General features: G+C 44.2%; 1 protein-coding gene across 4 annotated transcripts in view; it reads right to left on the reverse strand.

The window, feature by feature from the left end:
- Positions 1-16,929, reverse strand: part of GARNL3 (GTPase activating Rap/RanGAP domain like 3) — a 296,004-nt gene that overhangs the window by 188,603 nt on the left and 90,472 nt on the right. For 2 of the 4 annotated variants that reach the window (XM_063432806.1, XM_063432803.1), the window contains exon 2: positions 15,582-15,602. The exons of the other annotated variants lie outside the window; for them this stretch is intronic. In XM_063432806.1, the coding sequence (XP_063288876.1) occupies positions 15,582-15,602 (21 nt within the window). The remainder of the gene's footprint in view (positions 1-15,581; positions 15,603-16,929) is intronic. 4 annotated transcript variants of the gene reach the window in all.

The raw sequence follows: 16,929 nt of genomic DNA on the forward strand, positions 1-16,929 counted from the left end.
CCTGCAGCTGAAAACATAGCAGTTTCAGAGAAACTGCTATGTTTCACCGAGGGTTAATTCAGCCTCTAGTGGATGTCTCACTGACAGCCTCTAGAGGAGCTTCCGCTATTCTAAAACACTGAACGTCCATAGGAAAGCATTGAGTAATGCTTTCCTATGGGCGGTTTGAATGCGTGCGTGGCAAGAGCACTCGGAGCTGAGAGGCGGAGGAATCCCCAGCGCCAAGGGAGAAAGGTAAGTGCTGAAGACACACACACACTCTCACGAACAGATGCATACACACCAGCTAACGGACACACATTTACTGACAGACACACTCAGCGACAGACATACATACACACTCACTTACAAAACATACACTCTCACTGACAAACACACACTCACTAACAGACAAACAGACTCACTAATACACACACAAACACACTCAGTAAGAGACTCACTAGCAGACACACTCACTGACACACACTGACACTCACTAGCAGACACACTGACACTCACTAGCAGACACACTCACTGACACTAGCAGACACATTCACTGACACTAGCAGACACATTCACTGACACTAGCAGACACATTCACTGACACTAGCAGACACACTCACTGACACTAGCAGACACACTCACTAGCAGACACACTCACTAGCAGACACACTCACTAGCAGACACACTCACTAGCAGACACACTCACTGACGCTCACTAGCAGACACACTCACTGACGCTCACTAGCAGACACACTCACTGACGCTCACTAGCAGACACACTCACTGACGCTCACTAGCAGACACACACAATGACGCTCACTAGCAGACACACACAATGACGCTCACTAGCAGACACACACAATGACGCTCACTAGCAGACACACACTGACGCTCACTAGCAGACACACACACTGACGCTCACTAGCAGACACACACAATGACGCTCACTAGCAGACACACACAATGACGCTCACTAGCAGACACACTCACTGACGCTCACTAGCAGACACACTCACTGACGCTCACTAGCAGATACACTCACTGACGCTCACTAGCAGACACACACAATGACGCTCACTAGCAGACACACACAATGACGCTCACTAGCAGACACACTCACTGACGCTCACTAGCAGACACACTCACTGACGCTCACTAGCAGACACACACACTGACGCTCACTAGCAGACACACACACTGACACTCACTAGCAGACACACACACACTGACACTCACTAGCAGACACACACACACACACACTAACACATGTTTTTTTTTTTAATTTAATCCCCCAGCCTCCTTACCTTTTTGGAGTGCTGAAGGGATTCCCTGGGGTCCAGTGGTGCTGCTGGGCTCCTGGGCGGGTAGGCAGGCTGGCTGGCGGGCGGGTAGGCAGGCTGGCTGGCGGGCGGGCGCGAGGGAGCACTCTCCCATGTGTGCTTCCTCTTCAGCTCCCTCGCGCACCGCGTAGGGATGCCGGAGCCGGAAGATGACGTCATCTTCCGGCTCCGGTATCAGTATGCGGCGCGCGAGGGAGCTGAAGAGGAAGCACACATGGGAGAGTGCTCCCTCGCGCGCCCGCAGAACCGGGCGCTCGGCCACGCTACAATAGGTCGTCGGTTGGAGGGGAGCGCAGTGCGCTTCCCTCCTTCCGGTCACCCTGATTTTGCGCCCCCAGGGCCGGTGCGCCCTAAGGCGGCCGCCTGGGCCGCCTTATGGTAGCGCCGGCCCTGTGTGTGTGGCAATGACTGTATCTGTAAGTGAGTGTATGTCAGTGCATGCATCACTGAGAGCGTGTCTGTCAGGAAGATAAATTTGTAAAGGGGGCGGAGGGGTGCCCAGGTTTTGTTATGCCTAGGGCAGCACAAAACTAGAATACACCACTGTCCACAGGCCAGGAAAAGGCTCCTGCAATCAGAATCCTTGAATTCTGGCCTGTGAAGTTTGATCTTTTCACATAAACATTGGTTCAGAACTGGATACACTGCCTCAAAGCACTGTATCACTACTGTAGTGATGGACAAGAAAGTGCATGTTTTAATAATGCCAGCAGCAAAGGTAAGCATGCGCAATAATATTTATGGAGGGTATTGCAGCATCTTCACTAAACTCCCATAGTCCCCACTAGTAACAGTTCGGATTTAACTGGAAAGTGGATGAGTGGGAGCAAAAAGGTTGTGGGCAGGGTCTACATGCCACACCCACTTCTCACAAAATAAAGCTAGAAACCAAGTCATCCAATCAACTTCAAGCAGGAACAATTTGTAGACCCGACAAAATAAAGCTTAATTTAGTCAATTTTCAACGTTAATAACAAATCACTAATTTATGTAATATTGCATTTGTAAGCTGTTATATATTTTATTTTGTCACTTTTATAAGTGGCTGTCAATCAGACAACCAGGCCTGTTACTTCCTGGTTTTGTTAGCTCAGTGGAGCCAAATGCAATGAGAACTAAATACTTCTCATTGAGCTGCATTGGGAAGCCTGTGATTGGACAGCAACAGAAAGCCTGGGCGGGGTTAGAAGGGGAGGGCTTGCAAAAGCTTCAGACAAGAGATATGCAGCTTTTACAAGCTGTTTCTAGGTATACTCCCCAATGAAATGCATAATGAAGTACATTCAGGTCTTAATTAGGGTTATATCGACTAAAAATCTATTTATTTATTTCAAATTCAGCATTGGAGTGTCCCTTTAAGGTACTTCTTTATTAAAGACTCTTACAAGGAAATTTACATTTCCGTGTTACATTTTACTGCATTAAGGAATTCTTATTACTCCCGTTGGATACATCAGATATTTGGGATTCTTTGGAAGATTAAAAAAAATCACAGACTTTACATTTCTTTGGGATATTTTATCTCCTTACTGAATTACAGCAATTTATTTAGTTTAGTAGTTTGGGAAGGTTATCTGTTATTGTGTTGCATTATGTTTAATTAAAAACAGTATCACTTGACAGCTAACACATTTTATTATCATCAATATTAGTCCGTTACCAGCCAGAACTCACGCACAATTAAGATCTCATGTCCTGGGACTTCATGCAATGTAGGGAGCAAGCCAAATCAAATGTCTCCGAGATATACCGGTAATGAGCCCTGAATATATTTGTAAAATAAACAATGCATATGTACAGTATCCATTGTTACTAATAAAAATGGACTGCAAAGCACAACTATACATGCCCAGTAAACCAAAGTCCGCCTATTGGCTATGCTTTGCATTTCATGACTCATGCCCCCTGTGGCCATAAGAGGAACGGAAAGTCAATTATATATACACTAGTCATCTAAATTCAGCAAAGCACCGTCACTGAACATCAATCATTAAAATAATTAAACAAGCTTTTAAAAATAAAAATAAAAAACATACAGTTAGTAGAGGCTGTGGGTAAAATAGGATCAAGAATGATTTTGTCATTAGTATACTCGATAATTTGAGCAGCAGCTCAAAAGCTGCCCAAAAAAAGATGTGCCGTTTCCATCAGATATAACAGAATACACACGTGGAAGATGGGGCAGCGTACCACAAGTCACAAACGACACGGGCACCTTGGCACCATCCCGGTGAGAAACACAACGAGTTTCTTCCTGAAACTTTTCATTGTAGTTAATTCACCAGAATAGAAACATTTAGGCAAAATAGTTCATTTAAAGAAATTCTAAGACTCCGTTATAGTCACAGCTTGTATATTTTAGCCTCAAAGTCACCATTCGTATTTCCGAATGCTGCAATAGTGTTTAGAGAATAACCCTGCATGTGATTTTAAATGGACACTATAGGCATCGAGACCACTTCATGTCATTTAGGTGGTCTGGATTTACTGTCCCTGTCCCCTTAACCCTGCAAGTGAAAACATCCCATTGCAGTGTTCAGACATCCTCTCGTGGCTGTTTTCCAGAGAGCTACTACAGGCACTTCCAAGATTTCCATAGAGTTTAACTCCATGAAACCACAATGCTTTCCTATGGTGCGGTTCTGATAAATGTGCCGTGCTCACCGCGCATGTGTATTAGGTTCCTCCCATCGCTGGGACTTTGGTGCTGGAATCAGGTAAGTTTAAAATGTTTTTAACCCTTTATTGGGGGGGGGTGCAATTTGTATTTTATTATTCCTAATACTATTATGTTCCTTTAAATGTTATTAAGTGCTTAAAATATCGTCTGGTGACAGTGTGAATTTTAATTCTACAGATGTTGCTCAGGAACCCTGATAATCATGGGAAATGTAATCCATAAACAAATCTCTCCCACAGTTGGAAGGCATGCACGCGGGGCAGTGAGGTGGTGGGACCCTATGTAAAGTGTCAGAAACACACTCTGCGCCACGGGCAGCCATGCTGATATGCCCCAGGCTCTAGTGAAGCTGAAATGCTTTTCTACACATCTACGAGACATAAAGCCCAGATGCACGAGTGCATTAAATATTTTGCACATGCTGTTCTTTACTTAGATCTGCGGGACAGGGTCCGGAAATCGGACTACAGGAGGCATGCAAACACCTGATAACATCACTGATATTGGGCATTCAATGTCAAAATGCTGCTTTTGAAGACGCAGCCTTTTTTTTTTTTTTTAATTCTTTATTTTTGTTGCGCAGGTGGTTACAGAAATATTGACGAACGCCACAACAGCGTATATGTACAAATCATCGAGTTAATAAACAGTGGCAGCGCTACATGCGCATTTTTAGATTTTTTGTTACAGGCTTATCTATACGCCATAGATGCATTCCTAGATGTGTATAAATGCTTAGTAATGGCGTGAGTGTATGTATAGTTTGAAACATAACTGGTTATACCTTTTCGCTTTAAACAAAACTAGTGGGTTGTTGCGTAGCTGCATAGTATGATCATATAGTAGTAATAACAGTAGTATGGTTTTCATATCATGAGGATAAACGAGTGAACAAGATATTATGCTAGCAAAGCTGTACTGTATATAAGGAGTAAACTTGAGAGCAAATCGAGCATACACAGATAGTGATACTGTATAAAACCGGCATTATAATCATGGATATTAAAGTCACTAGCTTAGTAGGGACTTCACTGATCTATGATCTGCGTCCAGTCAGCCAATTCCCAAGTCTGGGAAACAAAGATCTGGAACATGGGGGTTCATTAAGGCGATCTTGATTGCACTGGGTGTGAGTCCCTCTCCGGTTTGTTTTCTCCCCATGTTCTTTGGTGCTGTGGCGTGGTGTTTTGCTGAAGCCCTGGATAGGGACCGAGTGACTTGCTGGTCTGAGATGCCATGTTTGGGTGCGTGGCTGGGCCTGTGGAGTTGCCCATTGGTCTCATACCTGCGTGGGTGAGATTGGGTGTGTGCGCCCAGTTTGCTCGGGACCTTTTTCCGCTGACTAGGTTGTCGGCTTTTGTTCGGCAGGCTGGCCACCCTGAAGGCTTGCAACGGGAGTCCGTAATGGCGGCGGCGTATCGCTGGACGGATCCACGAGGCGACCACCCTAGCTGCGTGAGAGTAGGTCAAACCCCTGTCATGAAGAGCCTTGCAGAAGCTTAGGCATAGTCGATTCAAAGACTCCAGGGAGGGAGAGTGTGGGTGGCCGTCTGTGGTCCCTCTTCTTGGCTTGTGCTGGGCGGCCATTTCGTATATGCTTCGATAGCTCGGCTAGTTAGGGCAAATTATCGTGTGTCGCTTGGTTCCAGGTGCGGATTAGGGTGGACCGGGATGACCCCCACCGGTCCGGGGGGGGGAAACAGGGCACTTATTACAGGCTTAGGAGGGCACTAGGTATCGCAGAGCGGGGGATCGGCCGCCTCACCCGTCTGGCGCCACTGCTAGGCCTCACTCCCGGCACCCTCTGTGAAAGCTCCGTGCACCCGTGGGCGGCAGACCCGGGGCACCTCGGCTGGCTCCTGAGGTAAGTGCAATGCGTTTTTGCGGGTCCTGGCTGGCTGGAGTGCAATTATTCCGGCTCGGAATGAAGATTGGGCTCGGAGCTCGCACGAGGCACGTCCAGCCGCCATGAAGCTCAGGCCCCGCCCCGAAGACGCAGCCTTTTATTACAATTTTTTGCATTTTTGCTCCTTATGGCTATTAAATCTGACAGTAACACAGAATTTTTATGTCTGCAAACCACCCTAATCTAACTTACAGAACATATACACATACTTCCTAAGATAAAATAGAAAGGTGAACAGCGCTGTTCACCTTTCTATTTTATCTGTCCATTTATCACAAGGTAGAGGGAACACCTTGTTGGTGAACTGCTGCTCACCCTTGAGAAGAGAGCGCTTATTACCCTTTTGCATTACATACTTCCTAAGGGATAGCATCAGAAGAATACATAAACACTGATACATTAAACATCTAGAAAAGAAGGTTAAAATTGGACTTCTCCCAAAAGAATCAGCCATGCACTTATGTAGTTCATGGTTCTATTGAGGCTGTGTTTATGGAACGAGTCTAGTATTATTAAAAAGGACAGGTAACCCGCTGTGAGGCAACCGGCAAAAAGGAACATTATATAAAAGAAACCAAGGACTAAAGTTTTATTCTGTTTAGAATAATCTATTTATTTTTCAAAATAATTTGATTAGCAGGAGAACTGGCATCTGTGAGTTCCATTACCCATAAGGCCGCTGTCTGCGGCCAAGAGTTCAGACAGGGCCATGGCCATGCCACAGGTGCCAACAATCCTGAATCTGCCGTGACAGCTACACATTTTGGGTTACTTTCAGAGCAAAAATAGCTTCCAGGGACAAATTCTGTAGGAATTGACTAAGCACTAGGACCATGCTCAGAGAGTTTCTGCAGCGCTCCATATGCTATAGAAACATAGAATGTGACGGCAGATAAGAACCATTCGGCCCATCTAGTCTGCCCAATTTTATAAATACTTTCATTAGACTCTGGCATTATCTTATAGTTAGTCACTCTGCAGCCTTACTATCAGTCGCAATCCCTCTATACTCTCCTACACTCACCCTCCATTTCTTCCATACGTGCAAATGAATGGTATGAATGGTTTACAGTGCTGTGGGTGCAGGTGACGGGGGGGACGTCTGATACCTGCCTCTACATCATGAGAGAATCACCAGTCGCGGCTGCCGTCTGCCTTGAAGGGGCAAGCCTGGCCACCCACTTTAGGACCAAGTCCATTCATGGGTGGACTTCCTTATTTCCCAGGTAGAAGCGCCCCTTCCATGGACATCCTTGCACTGTGCCCAGGGATGTATTTACCACAAGGCAAACAAGGCATTTGCCTAGGGCGGCACTTTCAGGGGGGGCGCCAAAAAATGCCACCCCAAACTCCCAGACAAATGCCTTGTTTGCCTTGTGTTCTGGGGCTGTCCACCTTACTGTGAGTGAGTGAGTGTAGCTGTCAGTGTGTGTCTGTGAGTGAGAATGGGTGTGCCTGTGAGTGTGTCAGTGTGTGTATGTCATTTTATGTGTATCTGAGAGTGTGTGCCTGTCAGTAAATGCTGGTGAAAGTATGTGTTGGTTAAACAGTGTGTGCCAATGACTGTATGTGTCAGTGAGTGTATATCAGTGCATGTTTTAATGAGGGCATGTGTCTGTCAGTCAAAAAAAATGGCCTTGACACAAATCGGGGGGGCAAATTTAGATTTTGGGGGTACCCAAATTTAGTCATGCCTAGGGCAGCACAAATCCAAAATACACCACTGACTGTGCCCTTTGGATTCTTCTCTCCTGGCGGCCCACCACCATCCTGGAAGGTGGGCAGGGAAGTCTGGCAGATAAGCCATGTCACCCATAATCAATAACTGTTTGAGTGTCTATCTTGCAGGTAGGTCCCCTGTGTAGGTGAATGCTCATTCCTGTAGTGTGGCCAGAGCTTAGTGAGACTCCTTGTCATACTGTTCAGCCTCAAGCCGCGACTGGTGATTCTCTGGTGATGTAGAGGCAGGTATCAGACGTCATCCACCAGCCACCTGCACCCATAGCAAGCCACCTAAACGGTGGGTTAAACACTATAGGGTCAGCAATACATGTTTGTGTTCCTGACCCTATAGTGATCCTTTAATACAAGAAAAACCATCCTCTACTTTTTATTTACCAAACGTCTGAAGATAATTAGCAGCAAAAAGTGAGAGCAAAAATGGCTGTGATCTTTATTAATCCCCTTTAGCTGAATTTCAACTGCTCCTCCAGACAATGTCGCTTCCCGATAGAGGTTCTATTATCAAACACACAGAATGTTACTGTTTGATGGGATGATTGGATGAGATAGGGCATTAATATTTTATGGAAAAATCCTGCTGGGGAAACAAAGCTGGCAGAAGCTTCTGATGTTAAAATATACATTTACCAAAAGATACTGTGTAGCCTGTTTGTTCACCTTGAAAGAAGAGGCGAAGATCAGCAATACAGCTTTAAGGGGCGCCTGGCAGGCGAAAATGGCGTGGCGGTACTTCATAGCAGAACAAATGTGGTGCAAATGTCTGCTGGATGTAATTAGAATACATTTTATTTTAAAACAATATTCAGCGTATATATCTATGACTGTAGCTGTAGTGTCCACTCCAAAAGTGTCAAAATATATACATTCCTATATAAAAGCACAGTTTGCGCTCCCTGTACCAGCGTGTCACTAGTCTGGTCACTGGAGAAAATAGGAAACCGTCACGTGGAGACTGATTTAAAGAGGCACTGTCACCCAGCCCTCCCCTCCAAAATGAGTATTTCATAAAGATACTCACATTGACGGTGTTGGAATTCCACTGAAATTCCAACCCAGTCAAAAGATATATTGAGGTAACAAACACAGCTGCCTAAGGGAAGAGAATGGTACATATAGCGTAATACAGTAACCACAAATAATCTGTAAACTGGGGGGTTAATACACTAACCACAAATAATCTGTAAACAAGGGGGTTAATAACACTTATAAAGGTAATATTAAGTAGTGCCTTGAATACTTACTATTAACCTATAGTTTACAGATTAATTGTGGTTTCTGTATTGCACCATATGTACCATTCTTCTCCATTAAGCAGCAGCAGTATCTGTATATGTTTTGTTTGTTATCTTGGTTTACATACAGGAATTCTGGGATAAATCCTGGGAGAAGCTACCTTTATCTAAAGGAATACTAGATTGTTAGGAATACAAACAGGGCTCGAGTCCTGCAGGAACGCATGGGAACGGCGTTCCTGCACTTTTTCCAAAGCAGAAACGCCGTTCCCAGTCCTGCAGGACCTGCCCTGCTAACTGCACACAGGGGCCATCACACGCGGCGTTCTTCTCCAGCTCTCTCAGCTTCAAATCTCGCGAGACCCGCAGCTGTAAGAGCGTTGCCACGGGTTACCATGGCAACGCTCCGCACAGGCGAGTCTCGCGAGAGTTGAAGCTGAGAGAGCTGGAGAAGAACGCCGCGTGTGATGGCCCCTGTGTGCAGCGGCTGCTACCCTCCACCGGACCACCAGGCGATCTCCCCCCTCCCTGACAAGGTAAGAAGCAGGGAGGGGGGAGTAAAGTAAAAAAAAAAAACACACATAAAAGTTAAAAAGCAAATGCATCCCCCCCATCATCCAGCACACACACACACATAATCCAGCACACACACACATAATCCAGCACACACACAATCCAGCACACACACACACAAAATCCAGCACACACACATAATCCAGTACACACACACACACATAATCCAGCACACACACACACAATCCAGTACACACACACACATAATCCAGTACACACACACACACATAATCCAGTACACACACACACATAATCCAGTACACACACACACATAATCCAGTACACACACACATAATCCAGCACACACACACATAATCCAGCACACACACACATAATCCAGCACACACACACACATAATCCAGCACACACACACACATAATCCAGTACACACACACATAATCCAGTACACACACACATAATCCAGTACACACACACACACACACACATCATCCAGCACACACACACACACACATCATCCAGCACACACACACACAATCCAGTACACACACACATAATCCAGCAGACACACACACATAACCCAGCACACACACACACACATAATCCAGTACACACACACACATAATCCAGTACACACACACACATACACACATAATCCAGCACACACACACACATAATCCAGTACACACACACACACATCATCCAGTACACACACACACACATCATCCAGCACACACACACACATAATCCAGTACACACACACATAATCCAGTACACACACACACATAATCCAGTACACACACACATAATCCAGCACACACACACATCATCCAGCACACACACACACATCATCCAGCACACACACACACATCATCCAGCGCACACACACACATAATCCAGCACAGACACACATAATCCAGCACACACACATAATCCAGGACACACACACACATCATCCAACACACACACACATCATCCAGCACACACACACACAATCATCCAGCACCCACCCACACACACACACATAATCCAGCACACACACTGCATTCATTATACACAATCTGCACTTACTACAAACACACTACATTCATTATACACACTCTGCACTCATTACAAACACACTAAATTCACTGTACACACTGCACTCACTACACACACTACATTCACTATACACACTCTGCATTCATTATACACACTCTGCATTCATTATACACACTCTGCATTCATTATACACACTCTGCATTCACTACACACACACTACATACACTGCATTCATTATACACGCTGCATTCATTATACACACTCTGCACTCACTACAAACACACTACATTCACTATACACACTCTGCATTCATTATATAGACTCTGCATTCATTATACACACTCTGCACTCACTACACACTACATTCATTATACACACTCTGCACTCACTACAAACACACTACATTCACTACAAACACACTACATACACTGCATTCATTATACACAATCTGCACTCACTACAAACACACTACATTCATTATACACACTCTGCACTCACTACAAACACACTACATTCATTATACACACTCTGCACTCACTACAAACACACTACATTCATTATACACACTCTGCACTCACTACAAACACACTACATTCATTATACGCACTGCACTCACTACAAACACACTACATTCACTATACACACTTTGCACTCACTACACACTATATTCATTATACACACTGCACTCACTACACACACACTACATTCATTATACACATTCTGCACTCACTACAAACACACTACATTTATTATACACACTGCACTCACTACAAACACTTCATTATACATACTCTGCTCTCACCACAAACACACTACATTTATTATACACAATCCGCACTCACTACAAACACACTGCATTCATTATACACACTCTACACTTACTACAAACACACTACATTCATTATACACACTCTGCACTCACTACAAACACACTAAATTTATTATACACACCCTGCACTGCACTATATGCATAGGAGTGCAATTTTTTTTAAGGCGGGGGGGGGGGGGGGGGGGGGAAGGAGGCGGAATCTTGGGTGAGTTCCCACACTTTTTTCCCCAGGACTTGACCCCTGAATACAAACCTGTATTCCTAACACTATAGTGTCCTCTGGACCCCCCCTCCCTCGGCATGTAAAGGATTAAAAAACCCTTTACTTACTCAAATGATTCCAGTGCAGATGTCCCTCAGGGCTGGCGACGGGAGGCCTTAAGTGCATGCACGGAGAGCGCATTAGGCCTTCACCATAGGAAAGTATTGAATCAGTGCTTTCCTATGGGATTTTAATTATGCTGAATGTCCACATGCAGAGCAAGAGGACGTCCAGTGTCATTTAGGCAACCTCATATCCATTAGGATCCAGGAAGTGCCTCTAGTGGCTGTCTGAAGACAACTGGCATGAAGAAGATGGTGGCGGCCGCAAAGGACACTCACCTTTCTCTGCATCCCTCAGCCAATGTACTGCCAGCAGAGCAGTCACAGTCATTGTCATAGATGGTGAGAGAATCGCTTTAATGAAGGTTTTCATCCATTCCTCCACCCCATTACCTGCTACTGAGTGGAGGGGAGCAGCAGAAACAAGTATGAAACACATTTTTCAACTCTTCAAGGAATGGGCAATGTCATCCCCCATAATATTCAAGGCTCTCTCATGTGCTTTTCAGGAATCTTCATGGAAAGCAACATATAAATGCAGGCACGCGAGGACATTGAACCGTCAGTGTGTGGGACTCTCAAAGACTGGGCTTGGCTGTTCCCAGTGTCTCATCTAAAACAGAGCACCATGCAGAGTTTGCACAAAAACTAAATTGTCTGCTCTTTGATGCTGGGCACCATAGCTTATTCAGAGCCTGAGGACTATCATAGACAACCACAACAAAAGAATTCTAAAAATATCCTCACTTTGCCATTGGTCCCCCATTGATCGTTTACTTCCCGGTGGTCCTCACTTTTATATCTAGCATCCACATTGTAAGTTCTTGTGTGCAGTTAACTATAAACAGTCATATATACTTGTACAAACACTATTGACTTGTCCAGAATTGGCTAAGGCCTCTGTGCACAAGAATTCTGAAGGGGCAATAAGCGCTTGGGACTGTCACCAACTCATGGAGGGTGTCAGCATCTTCCTGGCTCAAGTATGAAAACCCACTAGAAGTCTAGTAGTGTATAAAGAATTCAGCTGTTGTAGAATAGCCCTCCCTTGCGATGACTACCCTCAGTGGGCACCTGGAGGCGGGAACAAGGTCCTGATGGATCTTTGGTGGCACGGTGGCTTATAATAAGTAAAGAAAGAACTAAGCAACTGTATATTAGAGGGAAAAAGCTAGCGATGTTGTCAGTTGATCTGAAGGTCAGGACAGGCAGTGAGAAGGCATAGTCAAGAGGGTTAGCTGAAGTCAGAAACCAGAAATCAATCTCTGGAGTTTAGGACAAAAACAAGGTAAAAATGCAGGAGAATATACAGAACACCAGGAGTCCAAAGCAAGGAACTAGAAAATCCAATCACTGTTTGGAGGGACTAAAAGGATTAAACAGGCTGACAAAGTAACACCACCAGCAATGTCCCCCATAATCAGAGCAGTGACTGAGGGACTCAGTGCCATCTGAGCAACATCACCATCCCTGCATTGCCTTTTTCACCTTGCCCAGTTTCTCCCTCTCTTTCCTTCATACGGGCTTGAGCCTCCATCTTGCTAATCACAATGGACCCCCATGCCAGCAACAAGAATCGGGGAGGTAACTGGGTGGACCAGAGTGCTGCAGGCCTGCAGCCACCGAGGATCCACCTCCAGGACTCCAGTATCACAAGGCACAGCGGCATAAAGTCATCAACACTAGGGTAGCAACAACATTGGGTATAAAGGACACCATTTTTTGACAGATTATGAATGCTTCTTTAACTTAGCCTAAAACCTAGCCCTAACAAGCATGGACAAGAAGACAACTGGCAAATTACCTTGACACAATTTAACTCCCTATCCTTAGAGGTGGCCAAGCTTAACACTAATAGCAAAATAAATAAAAGGTCTGAGGAACGGTTATAGAATTGGGGAATACAAGCCAATGTCTAGGACAACAGAAGACAGCGATAACATAAGCAAGGGTGTCAAGGAGTACAGCAAGGAGAATAGTCAAACACAAGCCAGCAATCAAGACGAGAAATTAATACAATCTCTGATTTAACCAGAAGGGAAACCACTACAGGGCAAGAGGAGTGGCTTAAATAGGCACTTAAACTTTCACATTGGTCAGTGAGATGTCAGAACGTGTTCACATGACATCACAGTGGTGACCTCATCACATTTACGACATGTGTGATGTGAGCACCATACATGTTATAAAAGGGGGCCGAGTAACAGCATTCTGTATCAGTGACAATGCCAGAGCACACAGAGGGTGCCCAGGAGGCCAGGGAGTCAACAACCATAGGCACTGTGATATCTGGTCAGAGCAGTCTGTTTTCTCATAATCCATCAAGGTTTACGCGTGCTTCGAAAAAAAAGAACAATATTAAGCTTTCCATCTTAGAGTGTTTTCCGGTGTCAGAAATAAAAACTGTTTAAAAAATAGGTAAACAAATACAGTGAATCGTGTGCGCTGTGAAGTGGCAGAACTAACCCACTCCAGCGGTGAGGAAAGAATTACGGTAATGTAGCAGTTGAGCGGCAAACTGAATACAGCAGTATGGGACAGAAGAGCAAAGCTTGCTGGGAAATATATTTATCACAGAGGTAGAAGTACTAAAGTATTAACGAAGGACTTTGCGAGACAATATCCACCATTACAAACATAAACATACAATAACACCATTTAATACTTTAAATACATTGTTGTTCCTTCAAGTTACGTAGCACAGAATTCCGTGTGACTCATTCTTCTTAAACAATTGAGCACAAAAGAGCACAACGTACACAAATAATTCTGTGGGTTTTTTTTAGACCTCACGAGCACATCTTTTTAAATATAGGGGGATGAATCAAATTTATATTAAAATTCCTGAGTGAGGGTCCCCTTTAAATACAGCAGTTGGGAACCAAAGTAAAAATGGAACAGATAACTGGGGAGGACAATGGTGTCTCCTTGCTAATTAGTCAGACTGTGCCAGGTGTAGGCAGACAGGGCTTTTACAAAATACAGACTGTCAGGATTTCCACCATGCCATTGATCCCATGCGATGGGTACAAAGTGCCAAGGGGACGCACATTGAATTTTGACAGACAGCAACACATGGCAATTAATTCAGTAATTTGCGAAAGGGGAGTCTCCACATGGGATTTACAATTTAAAGGCCAAATGGCAGATTTTCAAAAAAATAAAAATAAATAAATCTCAAGCTCAACTGTTGTGTGAACTGAAAGCCAAACTGCCAAATTTAGGCAAAAATAGGAAAAATCTCCATCTCAGCTACAGTCAAAGAGAAAGCGAAGATTCTTAGGATGAATGGGCAGATTCTCTGTGTAAATGTTTAGATTCTAAGAATGAATGTGCAGATTCTCGTGGTCCCAGGGTAAATGGGCAGATACAGTGGGTTTAGAGGAAGACTGACCTATCAGCAATCATGCACAGATCAAGGGTCTGCATTTGCAAGGGGGGCATCCCGCTGACTGACATAGTAATCATTCAAAGATGCTCTGGATGCTCTGCATTTGCATGATTGTGCAATGACACAGTCTACTGGAGGCAGCCATCTTTCAATTGTTATTGATAATAATTAAAGAAAACACACAATGCGCCAAGAAGGAATATATCTGGATCTGGCTGCAAGGTGAACGGTACTTTGGCATTTTTTTGCCCTGGTTTTCTGGGCCTCAGCATATGTGGGAATGATTTCAAGGTCAGTGGGTATATTCTGGGTCTGAAGTTGGCACTTTCATTTTCTGTTTTATTTTGAGCATTTTTAGCCAAATAACTGGTTGACTGCCATAATGGGTTAATAAAGGGTTAACATTACGGGGTTTACAGTTATGGTGGGTGTACATAGAGTTACAGAGAGAGGAGAGACAGAAAGCAAAGAGGAGCGGTGCCAAATCATTGGAGCCGGTCTATAATTGATTCACATCACATATAGCACTTCATACATCCGGACTTGAATACAATCACAAAGTACGTAAGGATAAGACTGTACCTGACTGGGTGCGCTGTAGCTCTGTGCAGCCAGGAAAATGCCAGCATTAAGGGAAAGAAATAAAATATGGAACTTGTTACTTTAATTATACAAAAGTGAAAGCTGTCACATTTCAACTCTGTATTACTTTTATTGGAGCTGTATAATGTATTTTTCCAACATTCCCAGGTTACGCAAAACAGTCCTAAGTTAAAGTTCAATGTCTCACCATCCTGCAGTAATTGGGGGTTATCCCCAGAACTCCCCAATTACTGCAACACATCACTCAAAATACCTTATGCTAGCTAATTTGCAATAACTTTGCTGAAAGATCTGGTCCTTCCCCCAACATAGGATGCAATCAATTATTGACATAAACCTTTATGCCGAGGATTGGGTAATAGGGAAAAGCAAGAGAACCCTCTGGTTGTCCTCTTCTTCGACATAGCATGCTTCTAGCTCAGCAGGGCTAACTGCACTGGAGGGGGGCGAGATATTGGCCAGGGCAGAATTTGGGTCTTACACTCACTAGTGTAATACCCGCAGTCTGTGGAACATGGCGCCTGTGACATCACTGGAATGGATGTGACTATAAACATATAAACTATATAATTTATTACTATGATTAATAGTATATTCAATGAATAAGACAAAAAGTACGTTAACGTAAGCACATAGGAAGGTTAGATATTAACTTTCTATGCAATTCTGTTTCAGTGGTAATTGTAGAATTCTTAACACCCCCTCCCCCTGCCCCCTGAAGCCCCCTGTAAAAGCAGTCTTGGGAATATTGATTTTTCTACCCAGGGCAATGTGACACTGGTGGAGGTGTGTGAAGAGGTCCTGGAATTGGTAATTTTTAATAACAAACTAGGTACTCCATACCTAAACCTGATGTATTGTAAATCATTCCTATAAATCACAGCATTGGATGATTTATGGCCTCAAAGGCAACAAGATGAATGTATGGATTGGATGCACCTCTGCAATTCACCTCTATCTTCTGCACGAGGTCACGAATGATCAAACTAGGCAAATATGTACACCTAGATAATGTACCACTGTTAGTTAAAGGAACAGAACGAGCGAAAAAATTTATTTGGCATAAATTTCCCTCTTTTAAGAGCATTGCATACAGCACTGAGGGAATGTTGCTTCTAACCCAAAGCACGACTGCCATTTGTACATCACAAATAAAGAGTGATATTAAGAAGCCCATAGCATGCAGTCGATGGTAAGGAGCAATCTATCAGTGTTATAAATGACCAAAAAGAGACCCCTTAACACCTGAACTCCAAACTACAGGGGCTCGGTGACCAATATCCAGCCGGCTGACAGTGTGACAGCTTGTAAAATAGATTTAGGGTGT

Source organism: Pelobates fuscus, chromosome 9 (assembly GCF_036172605.1).
Source record: "Pelobates fuscus isolate aPelFus1 chromosome 9, aPelFus1.pri, whole genome shotgun sequence".
Lineage (NCBI taxonomy): Eukaryota > Metazoa > Chordata > Amphibia > Anura > Pelobatidae > Pelobates > Pelobates fuscus.